This window comes from Crinia signifera, chromosome 6 (assembly GCF_055691185.1).
Source record: "Crinia signifera chromosome 6, ASM5569118v1, whole genome shotgun sequence".
NCBI lineage: Eukaryota > Metazoa > Chordata > Amphibia > Anura > Myobatrachidae > Crinia > Crinia signifera.
In genome coordinates, this window is record NC_139222.1 from 32,320,309 (window position 1) to 32,345,158 (window position 24,850).

Below are 24,850 nucleotides of genomic sequence, written 5' to 3' on the forward strand. Positions count from 1 at the left end.
GCGCCACAGTGCTACTAGTTCCCATCTGCCGCAAGGCCCCCCCCCCCCACTGACTGCCCAGCCGCCGCGGGGACCCCCTGCCCTCCCAGTGCTGCCCTGACCCCGATGCCTGCCATCCACCCACCACCGCCGCAGCAGTGCCGGTGTGGGGGCCCCAGGGCGACCTCCCCTGTCGCCCCGTGGTTAATCTGCCGCTGCTCGCAGCCCAGCAAAAAGGTCTGAGTCGGGCCCTACCTGACCTAATAGAAAACCACCTGCAGATGAGTCAGGCTCCGGGTAATGTAATGTATTTCCGGTACTTATGTAGTATCTGGGCTGCCGATTTTTTGATTGTATGCCTTAAGTTAAGGCATACAATCAGATGCGATGCGATGCGATATCGCATCGCATACGATGCGATGCGATGCGATGACCCGATTTTTCCATAGGATTCAATGTTAAAATGGACTGAGTCCATTTTAACATGAAATTCAATGGGAAAAAGGGGTCCTTTTCATACCCCTACTATCCAAGTGGGCATGGAGTTGGATATAAACCTGTGGCGAGCGTAGCGAGCCACCGAGCCCGAAGCGTGGCGAGCGAAGCGAGCCCCGCGAGGGGACGGTATTCTGTGTCCCCTCGCGGGGCTCGCTACGCTCGCCACGCTTCGGGCTCGGTGGCTCGCTACGCTCGCCACAGGTTTATATCCAACTCCATGCCCACTTGGATAGTAGGGGTATGAAAAGGACCCCTTTTCCCATTGAATTCCATGTTAAAATGGACTCAGTCCATTTTAACATTGAATCCTATGGAAAAATCGGGTCCATCGCATCGCATCGCATCGCATGCGATTTGGTCGGGTGCGATGCGATGCGATGGACCCGATTTCAAAATCGGCAGCCCAGTTACTACATAAGTACCGTATTTCCTGCTCTCTATGGTTTTAATGGTGCCTCTTTGGCTATTTGCCGCATGCTTATCTCCATCGGGCAGGTACAAAGGTGCACAGTTACGGCACAGGTAATAATGATGTTCTTTACTGATTTGATTTTTTGGTACTTGTTTCCTAGCACGGCGCCCGTGATTTTGATTGCATTGATCGCTTTCCGAAAAAATCTCGTCGCAACCAAATCGCATGCGATCGACGCGATTTTTACATTGGAATCAATGTAAAATGGTCCCTCAGACCCAATTTTACATTGATTCCAATGTCAAAAGCCCCCAAAACCCCAATTTTAATTGCAAACCCCCCCTCATGGGTGAAATCCCCCCCCCCCATTGTTAACGCCACCCCACTACCAACCCGAAGCGTGTTACCTTAAGTTAAGGTATGCGATCAACCCCGACGGGCGCTGTGCTAGGAAACAAGTACCGATTTTCTTCTTATTTTTTCTCATTTTATTACACAGCACCCGGCGCCTTCGCAGAGTTATTTTTTGAATTTTTTATTTATTAGGGCACAAAAGTTGGGTATGGGTCATTGGGCCGACCACTGAAGGTCGACAGGGCCTAATTCGACTGGGTTGGAAGGTCGACACAAGCAATCAGTCCACAAGGGAAAGGTCGACATGAGTGTACACGTTTTTGTTTTTTTTTGGCCCAAATGTTAACATAGTCGACATGGACACTGTCAAAGTGTACTGCGTCCAGTCGCATGGCACGCTGCGCTCGGCACGCTATTTTATTCTCCCACCATATTGTAGTGGAAGGTAGGGCATGAAATACCGCCTGTCGGCACATGTCGGCTCAAAGAAAAAAAAAACTGGTACTTACCATCCAAGTGGGCAGAGAGTGAGATTATAACAGTGCGCCGGGTGCAGCGAGCCCTGCGAGGGGACGGGGTACTTACACAGTTAGCACATGGTGACATAGACAACAAAAACTGTGAAAACTCGTGTCGACCTTTTCAGTGTTGACCATGTCATGCTGAAATTTTCCTTGTGTCGACCCTCTGTGAATGTTTGTCGACCATTTATAGGTGTCCACTCAGACTTTATCAGCCCACTACTGTATACCATAACCATTGATGACACAGTATACCCCTCACTCTCACTGACACAAATACACCCACTCTGCCCATGTGCCCATGTGTGTGTCACCCTGTACCGTCCACTCACCCCTGTGTGTGTGTCAGAGCCGGCCCTAGCCTAAATGACGCCCTAGGCAAGATTTTGGCTGGTGCCCCCTAGCACCGCCACTAGTTCCGCCTCTGACCCTGCTCCCCTTTCCCAGCACCATCAACCCTCATCATAGCAGTCATCATTTTGGTGCCCCTACCCGCAATATCTTAAATAGAAACAGCGCACACATTTGGTTCACAGCCCAAACAGGGGTGTGTTCCTGCTGGGAAGGGGCATGGCCACCCAATATTACCCCCAATTCAAATTATGCCACACAGTAGTGCAACTTTATTCACATTATATCATGCAATGGTGTCCCTTATTCACGTTACATCACACAGTAGTACCACTTTACCTTATGTACATTACTCCTCACATTATTCACATTATACCCTTAGAAAAAAATCGTGAAAAAAATGTGTATTTTAAGCACCTCCATGGCCACACTGCAACCCAGCACAAAGCAGTGTGTGCTGGGCAGAGGAGAAGAGCTGCAGCTGCTGCTGTCACTTAAGGGGAGTGGGCCCGGCAGGGCTATTTTTCAGCAGGCTCCAGCAGGAACTGAGGCCCTTATTCTAGTTCACTCTTTCTGACAAAATATTTCTTAGATGGACAAAACCATGTGCACTGCAGGTGGGGCAGGTGTTACTTGTGCAGAGATAATTAGATTTGGGTGGGGTTTTACACCTGCCTCACCTGCAGTGCACATGGTTTTGTCCATCTAAGAAATATTTTGTCAGAAAGAGTGAACTAGAATAAGGGCCTCAGTTCCTGCTGGAGCCTGCTGAAAAATAGCCCTGGGGCCCGGGGCCCCCACTGGGCTCTTCCATCAGACTTTGGCCCAGGTAATTTGTACCCCCAACCCCTTTCTCTCGGCACCCCTGATAATACCACACAGTAATGCCCGTTACACATGACACACATTATTAATGTCCTTATAACCATAATGCCCCTTACACATTATGCCAACCTCTATTAATGCCCTTCATACACATAATGACACACATAATGCCCCTTACACATATGTTGCACATTATTAATGCCCTTATACACATGACACACATAATGCCTGTTACACATATGTCGCACATTATTAATGCATTTATACATGACACACATAATGCCCCTTACACATATGTTGCACGTTATTAATGCCCTTATACACATGACACACATAATGCCTGTTACACATATGTCGCACATTATTAATGCATTTATACATGACACACATAATGCCCCTTACACATATGTTGCACATACTTAATGCCCTTATACACATGACACACATAATGCCTGTTACACATATGTCGCACATTATTAATGCATTTATACATGACACACATAATGCCCCTTACACATATGTTGCACATTATTGCACAACCATTCGACCCGCAGACAGCATTCGCACAGCCGCTAACACTGTGACCTCTGCCTCTGCTTGGATACAGATGTTTCCTCATACATCTTGCCTCAATAGGCCATGCAGCTCCTGGCCAGTTCTGGTAACGTTGGGTGCCTTTTTTGCTGAAATTTCATCTTATTTGCATCGTTATGACCAGCACACACAAGGAGCTTCCGATGATTAAAATGATATGTGGCATGAATATATTCCTTGTGCGACTGTGGCTGTACCTGCATACGGAATGCTATGTTACAGTGATTTCCATGAATACACTATTTCATATGCAGATACAGCCTCACTCACACACAGAATATAGGCATGCTGCATATCATTTTCAGTGGCAAACGCAGGATTTTCAGAAGGGGGTTTCCAGAGGGGCGGAGCAAAGCACGGAGATGGACACTTAGGTGACCCAGTATATGCCGGGCCAGTTAAAGTATTATAGATAGACCAAATGTATATAAATAATATATATATATATATATATATATATATATATATATATATAACAATGCCAAAGTCGATACCAGCACTCAAGGGACTTTTCATCAAAAAGCAGACAAACTCAACTGTCTGTGAAGCGACGTTTCGGTTTATTACAACCTTTTTCAAGCTTAAAAAGGTTGTAATTAACCGAAACGTCGCTTCACAGACAGTTGAGTTTGTCTGCTTTTTGATGAAAAGTCCCTTGAGTGCTGGTATCGACTTTGGCATTGTTATATTTGCGTTTCAGACGCATTACAAGGCACCAGGGCAGATTATATTTTCTTTCCACCTACGGGAGAGTGCCGATTTGAACTGTTCTTCTATATATATATATATATATATATATATATATATATATATATATATATATATATATATATATATATATATATATATATACATACAGGGGCATCAACAGCAGTGTAGACCCCTGGGCATAGCAATGTATTGGGGCACTTACCGATCCTCCAGCAGTAGGGGTTGGGGAAGCTTTGATGTCCCGCGGGTGGTAGGGGTTATTATATCAACCGCTCAGCATGTAGGGCCTGTATCAGTAATTTCCACTAATTACCCCTTTACTGCATGGGGTGGGAAATGGGGTGGGAGAAGGGGGCATTGGGCTGAATGAAGGGGCCCTGATACAAAACTTCCATTGTGGTAGAGGATGTTTAATACGTAGAGGAGGGGTGTATAGTGGAATGGGCTCATTATTCATAAGAATAATTTTTTTAGATTTTAATGGAATTAAACACTAGAGAATCCCACCTACCAAATGGTATTGGGAACTAGGGGATCAGAGTTCAGAAGGCAGAGCAATCCACCAACGAGTATATAAAACTACATACCAGGTGTGTGGAGCTGGAGCAGTAACCAGCTGCTGGGAGGCTGACAGTGGCGGATTCAGGGGGGGGGCACCTGGGCACGTGCCCCCCCTGTCATTTCATTTTGTAGCTGAGGACCAGGGCTTTCCATCGAGCCCAGCCCCGTGTCTCTAGCCCCCCGGGAACGGGAGATATCGCCTGGCAAAGCTGTTACGTTTTTTCCCCATAGGATAATATGGGACCCGTCAATTCCGACCCCCACCCGGTTCCGACGGCTGCCAGTTCCCGCCCTGGCATCACAGAAGCTTGTGGTTGATTTCATTCAATTCCAAATCGCTGGGCCTTCAATATGATACCAGGCTGGTCCATATCGGTCAATCGGTTCCAGAGATATTGCGTGTAAACCGATTTTTTTATTTTTGAAATGTAATTTCATGGCTGCTCATGTTCTTTGAGGGCAGATTACTCTGGAACCAAACGTTCCAGTTTCACTGGACCAAAATCATTCAAAGCCCACACAAAAGTTCTTCAATATGATACTTGTCTCATGTAAATAGCCGGTTAAATGAGATAACTGGTTAAAGGGGGGCGGGGAGGAGGGGAGGTTTTCTCTCCCCCTCACACCAGAAAATGCAGGGACTAGGCAGGTGTAAATGGGGCCAACCAGGGAATGCATTTTCTGGTGTGAAAGGGGTATTATTTCAAATAGCCGGTACCTGCAGTGCTCTGAATACAGCCAGGCTCTGCCACTGTCAGTGGCTATCACTTCTGCCTGGCGGCGGCTGTCCCCCATTTACCGCGAGCATGTATTCCCCCTTGGCAATGAACATGTAATCCCACATGGCAACGAGCATGGAACCTCTGGCAATGAGCATGGAACCCTTGGCAATGAGCATGTAGATAAGCAGCACTTATGTAGCATAATATTTATAATTTAATAGGCATTATGGTGTTTGACATAATACATAATGGACATAATGGCGTGTAACTTAACGTGTAATGGACATTATGGTGTAAATGTTTAATGCTTGCCTTTGGTGGACAATGTCCCTGTTTATGAAGCGTATTGTGAATTTTGGCTTAATCTGTGTGGCATTATATGAATTCTGGCTCAATCCGTGTGGCATTATGTGAATTTTGGCTCAATATATGTGGCATTATGTGAATTTTGTCTCAATCCGTGTGGCATTATGTGAATTTTGTCTCAATCTGTGTGGCATTATGTGAATTTTGGCTCAATCCATGTGGCATTATGTGAATTTTGACACAATCCATGTGGCATTATTTGAATTTTGGCTCAATCCATTTGACATTATGTGAATTTTGGCTAAATCCGTGTGTTAGTATGTAAATTTTGGCTCAATCCATGTGGCATTATGTGAATTTTGGCTCAATATATGTGGCATTATGTGAATTTTGGCTCAATCCGTGTGGCATTATGTGAATTTTGTCTCAATCCGTGTGGCATTATGTGAATTTTGTCTCAATCCATGTGGCATTATGTGAATTTTGACACAATACATGTGGCATTATGTGAATTTTTGCTCAATCCATTTGGCATTATGTGAATTTTGGCTAAATCCGTGTGTTATTATGTAAATTTTGGCTCAATCCGTGTGGCATTCTGTGAATTTTGACACAATCCATGTGGCATTATGTGAATTTTGACACAATCCATGTGGAATTATGTGAATTTAGTTTCATTCCATTTGGCATCATGTGTAAGGGGGAAGTATAAAGGAGTCTAGTATTTTGTTGCATAATGTGTAGAAGTTGTATATGGTGTGGTACACTACACTCAAGGACACACCTCTGTTGAGTGGCCACACCCCTTTTTCGGAACGCGCCTTCGGCGTGCGTACAACTACATCCTTCGCTTTTGTTGCCATGGTGGGCCTGCGTACTTTAAATGCCAGCACCTATTTTTAATCCCATTCCCACCCTCTCTCTGCCACTCTCTTAGTATGTACACTGGCACCACTAACACCGCCCCTCCCCCACCTAAACCCTCTTTTATCATGGTGCCCCCCCCTGTCATTTAATCCTGGATCCGCCCCTGGAGGCTGATATCTCTGATTTTGGGAACAGTAGAGACATGCTACTAATGTCCATCAAAGGGGGAGAGTCCCAGCTTTTGGAATATACCCTCAGAAAAATTCTAAGTCAGACAGAACCTGAAATATCTGACTGGGAAGAGCAATTAACAGGCTTGGATGGGGACCACTGCTTTGAAGTCAGATATCTCCAGTTCCCAAGGGCCGATTTTTTAAATTCTTGTACCCATGGAATGAGGGGACCCTCAGCTTTCAGCCTCTGGCCCTTAGACTCCTGGGGGGGTTTCTGGGTACTCAGAAACCCCCCCTGTGTGCGCTACTGATTTTAATCAGCAGAAGCTTCTGATGCCCCTAGGCATTCCAAATGCCCTAGGCAATTGCCTAGTTTGCCTATGCCTAAGGCCAGCTCTGGTGTGTGTCACCCTGTACCCCCTACTCTACCCCTGCATGTGTGTGTCACACTGTACCCCTGTGTGTGTGTCACACCCTGTACCGTCCACTCACCCCTGTGTGTGTGTCACAACCTGTACCCTCCACTCTACCCCTGTGTGTGTCACACCCTGTACCCTCCACTCTACCCCTGTGTATGTGTCACACCCTGTACCCTCCACTCTACCCGTGTGTGTCTGTGTGTGTGTCACACCCTGTACCCTCCACTCTACCCCTGTGTGTGTCACCCTTTACCCTCCACTCTATCCCTGTGTGTGTGTCACCCTGTATCCTCCACTCTACCTTTGTGTGTGTGTCATCCTGTACCAGGGATGTGCGGTGATGTAAATGGCTCAAGAGTCCCTGGCAAGCGCATGCCACTGCCCTGTACCCCCACTTTACCCCTGTGTGTGTGTGTTTGGGAGTTTGGGAGCAATCAAGAGCCAAGCATTTAATCTGTGGGAGATATTCTGACAATTGTTCCCTTGTAAATACCAAAGCAAAAAAAATGATTGAATCATTCCACTTTCTCTTTTCCTTCTATTACAAGGGTTATTTTTTAGTGGGCCAATATTTTCCTTCCTTAACCGTTTCCCATTTATATAACTGTAAAAAAATGTGGTATTAGATTAGCTATTTTACATTCAGTTTCTAATTTGATGATTTGCTTCTTTTTTTGTGAGGGTGGAAACAAACCAATCATTTCAGCCACAGTCGTGTGGCAGATCCTGTCGCTGAAATGATTGCTTTGTTAAAGTCAGTGTGCATTTCCTATTTACGCAAAATGAGGGGCGGGGCTAATTATGCGGCCGGCAGGGGGACCCGATTTTCAGGAGCCTCCCGACCATTCCGGGAGGGTTTGCAAACCTAGTCCAAAAACAAACACAAAAAGTGCCGGTGCACACCCCTAGTATATTCTGTACACATATTACACATACACATACGTGTGCTGTAGAAGACAGAAAAATGATGTGTAGTAAAGTTCAGTCACCTGAAAGCTGACGTATATGTGTTTTCTTTTTGTCTCAGATAGTGCTGATTGTGACGGCCATCTTGCAGCTGCTGTTTGCTATTTCACTGCCTTTTATTGGAGTGGCTTATACATTGTTCAGTGGTATAGCATTCTGGGGACCGGTCTTTGTAAGTATTAATATGAGCCATAAGTAACATCTTTCAGCCATCTGTTGTACTGTATCTGATGTACAGTATTTTGTGCACAGGTTTAAATTAGAGATGTGTGCGCTTGGTTGAGGGAAATCAAAATACTGTATATAGGGGGGTTCCAAGTGGAACTGATTCCCAAACGCAGGTCTTCCCACCAGTCCCACCATCACAGCCCTGGCTGGTGGTCCAGACTTCAACACACACACACAAACACTCACAAAACACACACACACTCTCACGCAACACTCCCATAATCCCCCTGCTGTAGGAGACCTAGCTCCTGACATTGGAGGAAGAAGACACAGCTTTAGAAGGAGAGTAATTACTGACAGAGGTGCCGACAGGTCATGGTAAAATGAGGGGTCATTGCCACCATAGGGTCGTGTCTGTCAGGAAGGGGGAGTGGCTATGCCCTTGTGGGGGATAAAAAAAAAACTTCATTTTTTGTGGGCAGGTGCCGGTGGGGGTACAGGAAGTGAGGACAGGCTGCCACTGGCCCTCTCACCAGCTCAGCACTGTGCAGCATGTGCTGTGCTGGGGAGAGAGGCAGCTGCAGCCTGTCCTCTCGCTCCCACTGGCCAGCTCTGCAACAGGGGAGGGGGGGGGGGGGAACCTGGGCCCCTCCATCAGATCTGGGCCTGGGTAATAAGTACCCACCCCCCTCTCTACGCCACTGATTACTGACAAATTAAGCTAATTTGAAACTTTCTTTAAAAGGTCCTCAGGGGGGGGGGGGGATTGGGGGTTCCTGAGTAAGTCCCGGTGATTTTTTGGTACTTGTTTCCTATCTGGGCGCCCGCTAAGTTAATTGCGCACCATGCTATTCTCCGTATAAAAATCGGATCGCATCGCATCGGATACCACAAATGCACATACACGATATTGAACGATGCGATGCGATGCGATCCGATTCGATTTCCCATAGGAAACAATGTTAAATGGATCAATTTACCCAAATCAGCATAGGGAAGAATGGTAAATGGGCCAGAAACCCCAAAAAAACCCACAGAGCAGTGGAATGTCCCCCCAAAAGTAGTTGACGCCACCCCGCCATCAACGTGAACCCGAAGCGTGGCAAGCGCAGCGAGCCCGCGAGGGGCGGCGGTACGCGTCCTCTGACCTTTTCATGCCCTACTATCCACTAGGGCGTGGAGTGAGAATAGAATAGTGTGGCAAACGCAGCGACTCACCGAGGCCCGAAGCGTGGCGAGCGCAGCGAGCCCCGCGAGGGGACGCGGATACCTTCACAGGTAAACGCGTCCCTTCGCGGGCTTCACAGGTGTCCGCGTCGCCATGGACACCTGGGAAGCCCGCGAGGGGACGCGCCACGCTTCGGGTTCACGTTGATGGCGGGGTGGCGTCAACTACTTTTGGGGGGACATTGCACTGCTCTGTGGGTTTTTTGGGGGTTTCTGGCCCATTTACCATTCTTCCCTATGCTGATTTTCGCATCGCATCGTTCAATATCGTGTATGTGCATTTGTGGTATCCGATGCGATGCGATCCGATTTTTACCCCCATTTAGTAATGAAATCGGATAGGATAGCATCGTATGCCATCGTACATCATCGAGTACCGAATCCGATGCGATGCGATCCGATTTCATTACGGTGCCGTACGTAGAAATCCTGGGCGCCCAGATAGGAAACAAGTACCGATTTTTTTCCTAAAATAAATGATTGTAGGAAAAATCAGACTTGCTCTCACTGCGTCCCATATTCAGTCCACTAACCTGCTGGCAAATGAGTCTGCCTGTATACAGTATGTCTAATAGGGCAGTCTAAAGCTGGCCATACACCTTAAGATTCTCTGTTTAGCATCTGGGAAGAAAGGGGCCGATGCATTGAGTCTGGTGAAGTGATAAAGTGGGAGGTAATAACGCAGCAGCCAATCAGATTCTGTCAGTTTACAGGCTGAGATTGAAGAACAACAGTTAGGAGCTGATTGGCGGCTGCACTATCACCTTCCACTTTATCACTTCACCAGACTTAGGTACCCATTTATCAAACCATATTTGCGGCTAAATTCCCGAAAACACCCGTTTTCTGGGTTTAGCCGCAAATATTAGGTATCACCTAAATGTATCAAAGGGGGACCGCAGCAGGGATCTCCGATCCCTGCTGCGATCCCCTCTGCACCGCCGCCGGCCGCATCCCCCATAGGTTTCTTTGGGGGATGCAAAGCTGCCCGATGTATTAACATCAGGCAGCCCGGCTTCGAATCCCTGGGCTATCGCCATTCTGGGATGGCAATAGCCCATTGTAGCCTATGGCTGCGGGATCGCACTGCCGAGCGGGGCAGTGCGGTCAGAGAGGTCGGCAGGGTTCAGCGCATAACCGCGCATGCTCAGACCCCCTGGCTTCTGGGTCAGGGCAAAATATCTACCCCCCCCCCCCCTCTGTCGTATATCCGAGGGGTTGTTTTACAAAGACAAATCCCCTCACAGGTGCCAGCAGAAGAGGAAATCATTAGATGGTCTGTGAATAGCACAAGCGCAGTAGAGTCTTTACCCATACTCTGCTGTGGTGCACTGCGCTGTGCTGCTTGCAGATATTAGGGGCCCGGCTGGAAGAGGCTACACAAGGGCCACCTCCCCTCCTAAAGTGCCCCTGCTCCGAGTTACTGCTATAATTACAGGTATGAATATGACGATTTCACCACCTTTCTTCCATAACTCTTTGAGTGCCAACATCTGTCAAAATATCTGCTAAAAATGCCGGCGTCTCTGACATTTGTTATACAAATTCAAATACAAAATGTGTTGAAAAATGTAATATTTCCTATATAAGGCATCATTACAGGTCATTATGATGAATAAAAAAGTTTGCTTGACAATTTTTACACCTAGTTTGACAAATTCCCTTGGCACATGGTTAAATACATTGGCCACATTGGTTATCCTTAGAGCCAAGCCCACAGCTTTTGGCATATCTTCCATAGGCTTACTATTATGTGTGAGCTTCATATACTGTATATGATTATAAAGCAATTGTTTAATATGTGTGTTTTATACCTTACAGTACATCATCGCCGGATCACTGTCAATTGCAGCTCAGCGAAAAAACAGCATCTGTCTGGTGAGTTATCCCTGCATACAATTGGAGATACAGTGGCGTAGCTAGTGTTAGGCAGTCCCCGCTGCTGCTTGGGGGAGCGGGGGCTGTGTGGCGCTGGCACCCGCCCGACACACTCAGGGGTGCAGAGAGGGGGGGGAGCAGGTACTAATTACCCGGGCCCAGGCTTGCTGGAGGGGCCTGGTGGGGGCCCTGGTCCGACAACCCCCTTCCCACTCCGTCCCTCCCGGGCAGCTGCAGCACACACCTACAGCATGTGCTGCTGAGGTGGGGGTGGGGCAATAACACTCCCCCCTCAACTTTGGAGTGTTTTTCACCCACCTTAAAAAATTTTGGGCGTGGCCTAATCAGGGTTATGTGGCCACGCCTCCTGTTATTAGGCCACACCCCCAACTTTTTGGCAGTGGGGAGCAAAATTTATAGTTACGCCACTGATTGGATAGTCGACAGGCGATGCTCAGTTACTCTTCCTATTGTACAGTTGGCTTCTTCTCATGTTAACGCTAAACTTCATTCACATGTAGATCGTAGGATAAACAGTGTCTAGGCCAGGGAAGGGAAACCTTTGGCTGTCCAGCTGTTGTTGAACTACACATCTCAGCATGCCCTGCTGCAGTTTTGTTATTGTGCCATGCTAATTCTGTTGCAGGGCATGCTAGGATGTGTAGTTCAGCAACAGCTGAAGGGCCAAAGGTTCCTCATCCCTGTTCTAGGCCGACCTTAGAATTTTAACATGGGGAAAAGGTCAACACAATCCAAAAGTCGGCCCAGGAATGGTTGACACATAAAAAGGTCGACATGAGTTAAATGAGAGAATAGGAGAGAGAAGTGAGTCAACACGGGAGGATAGGGAAGTGGTGTCAATGGGATACGGTCACTAGGTCAACCTGATGAAGATCAATATACTTTATATATATTAGGTCAACCACTAAAGGTCGACACAAGCATTAGGTCAACATGGGTTTTTCACGTTTTTTTAGCCGAAATGTGCAAGCAGGCGGTATTTCATTCCCTACCATATGAATATAATGGTGTACCGAGCACAGCAAAGCACTGAGACTGAAGCATGGTGAGTGCAGCGAGCCATGCGAGGGGACATGGTACACTTAGATGGTGTCCATGTCGACTATGTCAACATTCGGCACACAAAAAAGGTGAAAAACTCTTCCAATTGTCAATGCTTGCATCGATCTTCAATGTCGATGGTTACGCTTAGTGATGGTAGTCTCAGGAGGGGGAGATAACGTGCACTGATACCCCTTCTCCCTAGGGATGGCCATCGACCCTCAATGATTAGAAATCATCAATGGTTTATGGCAGAATAGTTTTGCCATCGATGGGGGAGAACCAGATGGTTTCCCACCATTGATGTAAAGCTTAAACGAATAGTTTCGTTTTTGCGTTTTCCCTAAAGTGCCGGGACACGGAGCATAGCTCCACCGCCGACACCCACGGAGCCCCGTCCCCGCATTTTGATTGGCCCACAGGCCACTCAATCACAGAAAATGGATGACCATCGATATACAAAAACATTGATTGTCATCCTTTGAATAGTTATACACTATCAATGGCCAGTTGCACGTTTTGGCAACCATCGATGGCAAAGGCAACAATGGCCATCCCTACTTCTCCCCCATACCGCACGGTCATACATTTACCCCAGAGAGAGATAAGGTCAGGACTTAAATCACCAATCTCACATACAACAGTGTCAATAGTGCCCAAAATTACATAGGATATATTCCATATATAGAAAAACACAATTGGACTGAAACATTTGTAAAACGTGTTTTAAAAACAATTAAGCATATAATATCTCCTTGCGGTTGGAGTAAATCTTGTTGTATACAGTACTTTGCAATCACAGATGTAGCATAACCAACGCGTTTCATCTTATGCAATAGACTTCATCAGGTGTAAACGATGATGACCTACAATTATAGAATACAACAATAAATGCCAATATACATGAACATTCACATTAAAACTTATGTCCATTATATATATAAAAGAACATTGTATAATTTTAAATGAAAAGAAAAAGAACTGATCCAGTAAGAATGTATATATTTCTATCCTCTGATTATTTAGAGGTAGGTAGAGATATAAAAATACAAAGAGATAAATACATACCACTTGGCTTCTATAAACATATAATTATACTTACATATATACCCGTATAAATACAGATTATGTACCAAGAACTAAAAAGACCCGAAGAGTGAATTTAAAAATTCATATGAAAAGACCAGAAAAGGATGATGGGGGAGATTCTATAAACTAAAAATGCGGTAAAAACCCTGTTCTCAGGGTTTTTACCGCATTTTGGGATGCTCTAAGTATCCCCCGCCGGGTTAACGCGACGGAGGGGGGCATCGCCAGATAAATCTGGCGATGCCCCATAGAAGCCTATGGGCTTATACCGCGACCCACCACCCCCCCCCCCCCCGCACTGACCCACCGCTGCCCGCACCGACCGCCGCCGCCCCGCATCGACCCTCCCTCACCTGTGTCCTCCTCCTTTCTGCACTATGATCCTCTTCCGGGTGCAGGGAGGAGGAGAGCCCAGAGCAGCAGTGCTGGGTAAGGGAGGGAGGGGGGAGCTGCCAGGTCTTGATGGGACCCGCTGACTCTCACCGCAAAGGACAGCTCTTAACGCAAGAGCTGTCCTTTGCCATAATTATCGCATATGTTAGAGCATATGCGATAATTATGTAGGCGATGGGGGGTGATGTGCGGCGGTAAGGGGGCGCGGATGTTAGAGCATCCCCCCTGATATGAGGAAAGGAGGGTGAAGCACCATTCGAGCGTGTATTTTTGTATATACCTGTATACCCAATAGTATACACTTATGGAAAGAGGTAGATACCTCTTGAAAATATCTGTCTGTATAATATTCAGGATCCTCAATATAGGGAAATGGTATTTTGTAAAATTTCCTGATATAAGAAAATAATTATTAACCTACAGCAGGGGTTTCCAAACTTTTTTGAATCACGGCACCCTAGACTGAGCATCAAAATATTTTGAAGGCGCCCATAGGCCAAATGCTTCTTATCGAGAAATTCAGATTTTTTTTTAAATGAAGTGCATTGTGTTTATCTGTCACAGTTATCTGCTGAGGGACAGGATTTGCTTCTGTTTGTCCACATATATTATGATTGGCAGCCACAAGCACTGGTTTTGCCTGGTACATTGACCATAAATAATATGAATTGATCCTGGTCCATCAACCGAAGGCTCCCCTGCAAGTGTTCTGAGGCATCCCAGGGGGCCTAGGCACACAGTTTGGGAACCACTGACCTACAGTATATACTTCAGATGAATCTAGATCAGGGCTGGGCAACGACCAACACATGGGACCCGCTAATTCCGACCTCCGCCTGGTTCCAACGGCTGCCAGTTCCCCTTCAAGCATTACAGAAGCTCGAGCTTGATCTCATTTGAACCCAAATCGCTGGGCCTAAAAATATAGCCAGTTGGTTAAAGGGGGGGGGGGGTTGTTTTCTCCTTCCCTTACACCAGAAAATGCAGGGACTAGGCTGGTGTAAAAGGGGCATGATCCTGGGACCATATTCCCAGGTAAGTCCCTGCATTTTCTGGTGTGAAAGGGGTATTATTTCAAATAGCCGGGACCCGCAGTGCCCCCTGCTCTCTGCCCGGCTGTCAATGGCTGTCCCTTCTACATGGCGGCAACTGTCCCCCAGTTACCGCGAGCATGTATTCCCCCATGGCAATGAGCAAGTAATCCCACATGGCAACAAGCATGGAACCCCTGGCAATGAGCATGTAGGTAAGCAGCACATACAGTATGTAGCATCATTTTTAATAGGCATTATGGTGTTTGGCATAATACGTAATGCACATTATGGTGTGTGGCTTAACATGTAATGGGCATTATGATGTAGATTTTTAATGCCCCTGTTTATGTAGCATGTTGTGAGTTTTTGCTCAATCAGTTTGGTATAGTGTATATTTTGGCCCAATCCATGTTGCATAATGTGTAAGAGGCAAGTACAGTATAAGGGGGTTACTATTGAGTGGCATGATTTGTGTAAGGGGTATATAGTGTGGTAAACTTAGGTGACCACATAAAAGGTGCTGAAATGTTGTCTACCAAGTTTTGGCTTTCAGTTTTTTGTATGACTGGAGTGCCACCTAGGTGCTATTTAGGCACACTCTGCTTAAGTTGACTTCACACAACCTAGAAGCATCTTTTTATCCATTTATATCTCATTTTGGTATGCACTGTATAAAACATTCAATTCCATACGATATCTTTAAAACATGCTCTCCTCCCATTCTTATACCATGGGTGAGATTTAATAGGATGAGAGATTCAGAAAGTGAGAGATTTGGTGAGAATTCTCCAGTTTTTTAAAGCGGCATTCATTTACAGGGCAAAATCAGTTTGACTTTGCAGTGTAAATGATTGCCGCTTTAAAAAAACTGGAGATTTCTTCCCAAATCTCTCACTTTCTGAATCTCTCATCCTATTAAATCTCACCTCATGTGTAATTTTGATGCCCACCAGAGGCGTAGCGAGGGTGGAGCCGGCGGAGCACGTGCTCCGGGCGCCAGAAGATCAGAAGGCGCCAGAGCCGTGCCTGCACCACCAGCTCGCCCTCCTGCAGTCTTCCCCGCCCGGATCCCCCCTCTCCTGACCGCTCCTGGCTCCCCGCTGTGCCGGCATATATGTTTAGTATGATTATTCTTCAGCGGTGGTGGGAGGCGACCCAGCACTGCTGCCGGCACCACACAGGAGATACGCCATGCTGGCAAACAGGAAGCAGATGCCGGTGAATGGGAGACCTGGCACTGATGGATGTGAGTGGGAGACCCATCACTGCATACACTGGTGAGAAAGAGACCTGCCCCTGCCAGAGGTACACAGCGTTGCTTATACTGGGGAGTGGGGGAATTATGAGGAACAAAGGGTTGCTTTTCACAAACCTTTCAGACTCGTGCTCTCCATCCTCTCCCCCAATGACTCCCCTCACTCTTCCCATATTACCCCTCCCTCACTCCCCCCACACCACTCTTTTTCACTAACTCCCCATCCCCTATTCTCTCTCCTTTCTCTACCTCGTGCTTTCTCCCCCACCCCCTCTCTTCCTTGCTCTCTCCACTTTTTCTCTCCCAATTTCTCTCTTCCCCTGCCCCCTCTCTGTTCTATCTTTTTGTGCTCTCTCCCCTGCTATCTCTGCAATTTTTCTCTCCCACTGCTATATCTCTCTCTCCACCTGCCACCCTGTCTCTCCCTTACTCTCTTCCCCGTCCCCTCTCTTTCTCTCTACCTACACTCACTCCCCATCCTTCTCACCTCTTTACATCTCTCTGTGCCCCTAGTCTTTCTTCTCTATCTCTCTTTCTCCTAGTCCATGCATCCCTTCTCTCTCTGATAGACTTTCTTTCTCTCCCCTCTATATCTGACACCATCTATTTAACTCCTTTTCTCTCCCTTACACCTTCTCACACTTCATGTCTCTCCACCATTCTCTCCCTTACACCCTCTCCCTGTCTCTTCCCCCTCTTTCTTTCATTGACACCGCTCTCACTCCTTGTCTTTCCCTGACACTCTCTCACTCCCTGTCTCTACCCCTTACACCCTCTCTCACCCCCTGTCTCTCTCCCTTATGCCATTCTCACTCCCTGTCTCTACCCATTTCTCTTGTGGCAATGGTGGGAGGATCTCTTTAAAAATTTTGCTATGGGGTCAATACAGTTCTAGTTATGCATATTGGATGTAAACCTTGTTCGATACACACTGTTGTGAGCAATTTGTTGGTCCGATCTGCTAGATCAGACCATATACAGTATATTATTCAGTGTGTACCCAGTTTAAGGCAAATCTCTATTAGCCTATTTATGCACTCGGCAACAAAAATATTGGTACTTGTGTAATATCTGGGTGCCCGATTTTTTGATCGGGTCGGAAAAATCGCGTCGATCGCATCGCAACCAAATAGCATGCGATGCGATGGATGCAATTTTTCCATAGAATTCAATGTTAAATGGTCCTGTTCATATCCCCACTATTCAAGTGGGCATGGAGTTGATTTTATATAGCGTGGCGAGCCACGAGCCCGAAGCGCGATTTTAAGTAATCCGCGTCCGCACGCCACGCTATATAAAATCAACTCCATGCCCACTTGGATAGTGGGGAAATGAACAGGACCATTTAACATTGAATCCTATGGGAAAATCGCATCAATCGCATCGCGTCGCATGCGATTTTGTTGCGATGCGATCGACGCAATTTTTTCGGAAAATTGCGTCCATCGCATCTGAATGTATGCCTTAAGTTAAGGCATACAGTCAATCGCATTGGGCGCCCAGATATTACACAAGTACCAAAATATTATGCTCTAAATTGAGAAGTTGTTCTACAACCTGCATCAATACTCCAGTTGGGAATGCTGTATTTTTTCCAAAAAGTATAACTATCCTCCATAACATACATTTTATTGTATTAATGAACCATAGTTTGTGTTTATTTATTTAGTGTCCTATTCAGTGGATTATAATGTGATAGTTTAGCCTTCATACAAGTAAAGAGGGGAGAGGGATTGGGGTATGTGAAGGAAAGTGGGTAGGTATGCCCTCCATGGTGCTAGCCACACCCATGGCACATACCACACCCACATATCAATAGTAACACCCTCTGTGGTTGCACACGGAAATTTCAGCTCCAGGCCCATAAGGGTCTTAATCTGGCACTGGTCATAGGTGCCTCAAGGTGTCCCTTGAAGTGTCGCCTATGTAAAACAAGATTTATTTTTACATTATTACCTTATGTTGCATATTAGATTTTTATGGGGGGATTGGATGGAGGTGTGGATATATATATATATATATATAAAGCACTTACCCCTCGCAGAAAGGATTGGAGCCGGCACACGGTAGTAGGTGAAGAAAAAAAGGGTTTATTGCAATTACATCATTGCACAAAGAGACAGCTGCCGACCTGACAGCCGTTTCAACTGCATGGCAGCAGTTTTCATCTGATGAAAACTGCTCACATGCAGTTGAAACGGCTGTCAGGTCGGCAGCTGTCTCTTTGTGCAATGATGTAATTGCAATAAACCCTTTTTTTCTTCACCTACTACCGTGTGCCGGCTCCAATCCTTTCTGCGAGGGGGTAAGTGCTTTCTATTAACCACATTATGTGCCTGGCACCGGAACAGTTTTATCTTTAACCAGAGTGCCAACCTGAGAACCCAACTGTCTATATATATATATATATATATATATATATATATATATATATATATATATACATATATAGTATGCTTTTGGGGGGTTTGGCTGTCTATTTGGCCAGTCCCGGTCCCACAATTACTAGTGGCAGCCCTGAGTATGATCTGTTGTCCATTGTGTGCTCATTGTAATTATATTGCTTTGTCTGTTCTTCTATTGCAGATCAAAGGCGCGCTTGCGTTAAACATCGTCTCATCAATTGTCTGTCCCCTCGGACTACTCCTAAACATCTTCGATTTTGCATTTGCGCTGAATAACTGTTACTATGAGTACCATGAATGCTACACCAATGTGAGCACTATGGATGTTCTCTGCCTACTGTATTTGTCATTTTATTCTTGCATTTATTTGGAAACATTTGGAAGAATATGGCAGCAGCCGCTGTACATGAAACAGCACAGCCCAGCAGCCACGCCGGCGGTGCAAACGCCTTCGGCGCCCAGCCTCTGGGTGTCCCCCTGTACCAGCTCCCTGTCTGCCATGACGCTCCCTGTCTGATATGACATCAGCGCCCGCCCCGTTCTCTGCCGTGTTCTTCATAAATATATGTCGGCCTAGACTGATGTTTATTTATGAATGGGTAAAAAATTTATTTGGCGGCGGGGGTCAGGCGTTCATTTACTGCTCGTTAAGCCGCAAATGTACGCTGCTTAGCGAGTGGACCTGAATCGGGCCCTCAGTCACAGTGTAATAGTGGCCAGGCATGCAGGTAGCCACTGTACTGACGTCCAGGTAATTACTGGATTTCATCAAATACACACAAACACACTGATGAAGAATGACTTATTTGCTAACACAGGTAGTTTGAGATAGATCCATACTTGCCTACCCTCCTTGGCCCCCCACAAATCGAGTCCCCCTCCCCTTCCCCCCCCCCCCCCCCCTCCCCTGGGAAGGTGCCCTAGCACCCCCTTACCCGCTGCATTAAATTTCCGATTTTCACAGGTGCACGGGCGGGGCTAAAATGACACACATTGCGTCTTTTTAGCCCCTCCCCCAATCCACAGATCTGCAAATGACTGTCGTGGGGGTGGGGCTTGGTCATTTCAGCCTCGTCCCGCCCCCAGACAAGTAGCCTCGTCCTGCCCCCTTTCACTCCTCTGTGGGCTTCTCCCAGAGAGGAGTGTAAAAAAGTAAGCAAGTAAGGGTAGATCAGGTATCTGGTTGCCATCAATAACACGCTGGCCTGGTACTGTCTATGGGAAACTGGGTTTGGTGGTCCCTAAATGATCAGAAATAGAACCGGAGCAGCTGATTCCCTTTTCTGATGTTTTATTAAACCAGGAAATGGAGATTGTTTTCTTTTTTCTCTACCACCTGAAAATACAGTAGAATACTAATGTCACCTGCTCTGGGACATTGTAATTCCATAAATGACCACTAGATGGGAGCCAGGGATGTGTCATGCTGAGGCTGAGGTGTGTGTGTGACTGAACAGTGCTCTGTCTGGCGCCACCTAGTGGCCGCCGGTGCACCATCACGGTGAGGAGCAGCATTAGGCTTTTATTTCATAGGATCTGATTATTTCATTACACTAAACTAAGATGTGTTGTTGTTTTTCAGGCTGCTGGAACTACCATTGTTTCATTCATTTTTATTATGAACCTACTGGTGTTCTGTGTGTGCGTCTCTGCCTCTGTGTATGGTTGCCGTGCGGTAGAACAGATGCCATCAAACGTCCCCCAGGTAAGTGTGGTGGCCGGGTGGTCAAGCCATGAGCCCCTTCCTTACCTCCGCCTGCTGGGCACAACAGTGGGTTCTCTTGGTGCTTTGTTTCTGGTGAATGAGGAACGGTCACTTTCCAATCAAACGGGACAACAATTCTCCGACTGTTCTATTAACTGTCCATATGTGAAGGAATCTCAATTATCAAATGCAGATAATATAATTTTGTGCAAACAATCATTACATTATCAAGAAAACACGTGCATCCTATTAATCGATAACACAGCATATATAAACACTTATGGACCACTTAGGCCAGGGGTGGCCAACCGGTCAGAGGTAAAGAGCCTAAAAATATCGGTAGTTGAGCTAAAGAGTCAGCATCATGCGCACCAAAAAGGTGAGTGGCCTATTTTGACCCCTTGGGTGGGTGTGATACAAATATGCCTCCAATAGTGCAGTGCCATATATACATATACCCCCAATAGTGCCAGATACACATATACCCCCCACGGTGCCGGGTATGCCCCCACGGTGCCAGAAAGCTGGTATGCCCCCACAATGCCAAAAAGCTGGTATGCCCCCACAGTCCCAAAAAGATGGTATGCCCCCACAGTGCCACAAACTGCTATGCCCCCACAGTGCAAAATTCCCAGCAGCAGCACTCACCATTGTTGCTGCTGCTGCCGGGTGGGGAGAGGACAGTCTGTCATGTCACCGAGGGGAGGAGAGTACAGCACACCGTGCGTCTCCTTACCCCCTCACTTCCCTGTGACTGGGCCGTCCACTAATCAAAGCTCGCGGGCCGGCTCCTGATTGGCTGCTGGCCTGCGAGCTCTAATTGGCTGACGGCCCAGTCACAAGGATGCACAGTAAGGGGTAGGAGAGAGGCGTGCTCTCCTCCCCTCAGAAGAAATATGGATTTGGGGAATCGGCAGCGGGGGGACGGGCGGTGGGCAGCAGTGGGAGCAGGAGCCGCACCTTACAAGGGGGAGAGCCGCATGCGGCTAGCGAGCCACGGTTTGGCTACCCCTGACTTAGGCTGTCTTCAGCTCTTTCAAGTATGTGTGGTACGCTGCTTCACCCTGAGCCATCAGCCCTCTAGGTTCTGTAAGAATAATTAGACTAGGACGAACTGTAGCGATGCCACTAATACTGGGTGGCAATATTATCAAATTTGCATATTCTTAAATAACCTTGGTGCACCAATAATATAGTCCTATCGTGTTCCCCAATAACCGTGATTACGTGATTAACTAAGTCTTTATCCGACCTGTGCACAGGAGTTTGAGTGGCCTCCTCTTTTAGTGTTAGGTAATGTAGCAAGACTAAGAATTCCTCTGACAAGTCCCCACTATGTCTTTCACGTGGGCAATTGACTATGAGCAGGGGTGGGGTAGAGGAGATCTGAGGCTGACAGATTCTTCCTTGGGTTATAATCGGGCAGCACGGATGGTGTAATGGTTAGCATTACTGCCTCACAGCACTGAGGTCATGGGTTCGATCCCCACCATGGCCCTAATTGTGCAGAGTTTGTATATTCTCCCCGTGCTTGCGTGAGTTTCCTCCGGGTACTCCGGTTTCCTCCCACAATCTCAAAAAAATAGAGGTAAGTTAATTGGCTTCCAACAAAAGTTAACCCAAGGTTGGAGGAGTGTGTGAGTGTGCACACTGGGGCAGGGACTGATGTGAATGGTCAAATATTCTCAGTAAAGCGCTGCGGAATATGTGTGCGCTATATAAGAACTCTTGATAAAATAATAATCAAGGAGTACTTTGCAATGTCTTCGCAAGGTGGCGCTGTTCCCTTAAAAGTCAATACTGTGAGAAGCTTAAATGGACCACTATGCATCTCGCCTCCGGGCAACTGGGACAAATTTACGCCACTGCACATAAGCAAATGAGTAGAATGGTGGTCTGTGGGTAGTGTCATACTATTAGAGTGCACAGGACTGCACTTTGGATGCTGAATTTCTACATGTGATTCAGAATCATGTGCACTTTATAATCCTGTCGACCTATTAGCTGTGTTTTTTTCCTGTAGATGTATTATACCGCACCTAACTATCACTGTTATCATTGCAGGTATTTGTGGTTCAGGGGCCTCCTGCAGCTTCCATGCCTCCAGGAATCTCTGCAGGTCCCCAAGCACCACCACCTCCATATATGGTCAACGCAGACGGAAATGACAAGCCAGCACAGTAACGGGATCCCCGCAAGCAAGCACCAAGAGTACGGCCAATCAGCAGTGCTAAAGATGATGGGCGTCGCCTTACACATAAATCACATGACACAAATATAACAGTTTCATCTGAACGAATCAGGAATTTGCCTTTGCAGCCTAATTAGCATGTGACGCATCTAGCATAACATATACCTATTTTTGCTTAATAAGTATTTTATCATATTCTACCAGAGCACGTCATGTAACATCATTTGTTAACATTTATTTCAAACAAAATGCCTGTATTATGTATTCCCTGATCACTTTTATAAATACCTTGTTAATTATTTTCAAAATAAAAAAGCTAATTTGGCAAAATTTTAAAACTTATTTCAGTTTTGATACATCAACCTAAACATGCGTCTTCATACATTTGTCCTAATACGCCATGTGGTGTGAGAAGGACGATCCGAGCGGTGTATGAGAATTACCTGATGCCGCAAAAAAACACTGCACTCTTGCATTCAGTGTGTGTGTCCCACGGAACTGTTCCTCTCAAACTTTACCTCATCTTGTAGGGCTGAGCTGTCCGGCGGTCCCGCGAGTGAATGACTGCAGGTTTGTTGCATGTTGTGGGTGTTGGCAGAGAATATAGCGGTGCTTGTGGTATTGTTGGTTGACACAGTTTGGAGCTTAACCAGGAATGTGGTTTATTGCAATAAGCACAGAGATAACAGGTAGTCAAGGATTAACTGCTGGTATTCAATAGCAGATACAACAGGCGGGGTAACACAGTGTATGGTCAGGGGCAAATCTAGGATTTCTATCACCCGGGGCAAATAAGTAATTTGGTGCCCCCCCCCCAAAAAAAAATCCTTCCCCACAGCAATGCTGCATAATTAAGTAGAGGGAGGGGGAGAGTGGCTGGAGGGGGAGAGAGTGAGGAGAGGACTGAGACAGGCACCACCGTATCTCTCCCAGGATTGCCTACCCTCCCGGAATGGCAGGATGTAGGGAGGGGAATAGAGAGGACAGTGGGGGAGGGGGAGAGTGAGGAGAGGATTGACACAGGCACCACCGTATCTCTCCCAGGGTTGCCTACCCTCCCGGAATGGCCGGGAGGCTCCCGAAAAATTGGGTCCGCCCCCCCCCCCCCCCTGGAAATGCAACCCTCCCAGATACTGGCTTCTCCTGGACAGGAGACTTTTAAAAGTAGGTAAACCTGATCTCCCCCCACATCCAGCACATTGATTTGTTGCACCAAATGCAGACAGTGTACCTAAGCAAGGGCTGGCAGCAGTAGAAGGGTCCTGTCCTCGTTCTCAGTAGAGCAGCGTGTCCCATCCTCAGCGCCCGGTAGTAGCGGGTCCCATCATTGGCAGCAGCAGCAGATCTCATCTGGCCTGGTCCCCAGAGCCTTCGGGGAGCCCAGGGCACTTTAGACAAGGGGGCCCCCTCTTACTTGTCATTACTGGCCGCAAACTGTACGGGAGATTACACTGTCAAAACACAGAGTAAAAGTAGTATAAACTTGGTCAATGGTCAACTGCAGGGGGTAGGTTAATATAAACATTCATATATATATATATATATATATATATAAATACCACATGAAAAGCCTGTGTTTGTCCCTCTGTACCTTACTCTGTAGGAGCCCTGACAGGCTCAGTGCTGCCTCTGATTAAAAACCCCTCCCATGACAAGGCAGCTGCTGCTGCTATCCTTCATGGGCCTGAGAAGCATATGATAAGCTCCACCAAGCAGAGCTCAGCACAAGCCGGAAAAATTCTGTTTTGAGGAGAAAACACCAAAGTATGTGTAATAGGGTCCATGATGGATGATCTTTTATTTAAGCTGGAATCATTTTTAAGACAAAATAAACCTAGTTTTTGCCTTGTAAAAATGATTGCCGCTTTAAAAATACATCCAACATCAGCTCTCATCCCACACCATCAGCAAACGTAGACCCGATTACATATGCCCACTAGAATCTGTGATAAGCTCATGGACCTACAGTAGGTGTTTGTCAGGGCTGAGATTGGTAAAACTGAATATCTATCTGGGATTTTTTTTTCAGAGCTTGCAGATGTCCCGCCAAAAAAACAAAAATTATAATAGCTGTGGCCGGCTGACTTTGGGGTAACTTTAACCAATATGTCTGATTGACTGTTATCCGCTTTCCAGCAGTTGGGAACAAATAGGGGATTGCTCTAATACATTACCAGATGTTTT

General features: G+C 46.6%; 1 protein-coding gene across 1 annotated transcript; it reads left to right on the plus strand.

The window, feature by feature from the left end:
• The first annotated feature begins 951 nt into the window (after positions 1–951).
• On the plus strand, positions 952–22,952 carry LOC146009575 (membrane-spanning 4-domains subfamily A member 4A-like). The gene is made up of 6 exons (XM_083150020.1): positions 952–972; positions 8,321–8,431; positions 11,476–11,532; positions 18,952–19,080; positions 20,353–20,475; positions 22,540–22,952. Exons 1-6 carry the CDS (start codon positions 952–954, stop codon positions 22,657–22,659), a joined length of 561 nt encoding a protein of 186 aa, XP_083006146.1. The 3' UTR covers positions 22,660–22,952.
• The last annotated feature ends 1,898 nt before the right edge of the window (positions 22,953–24,850 follow it).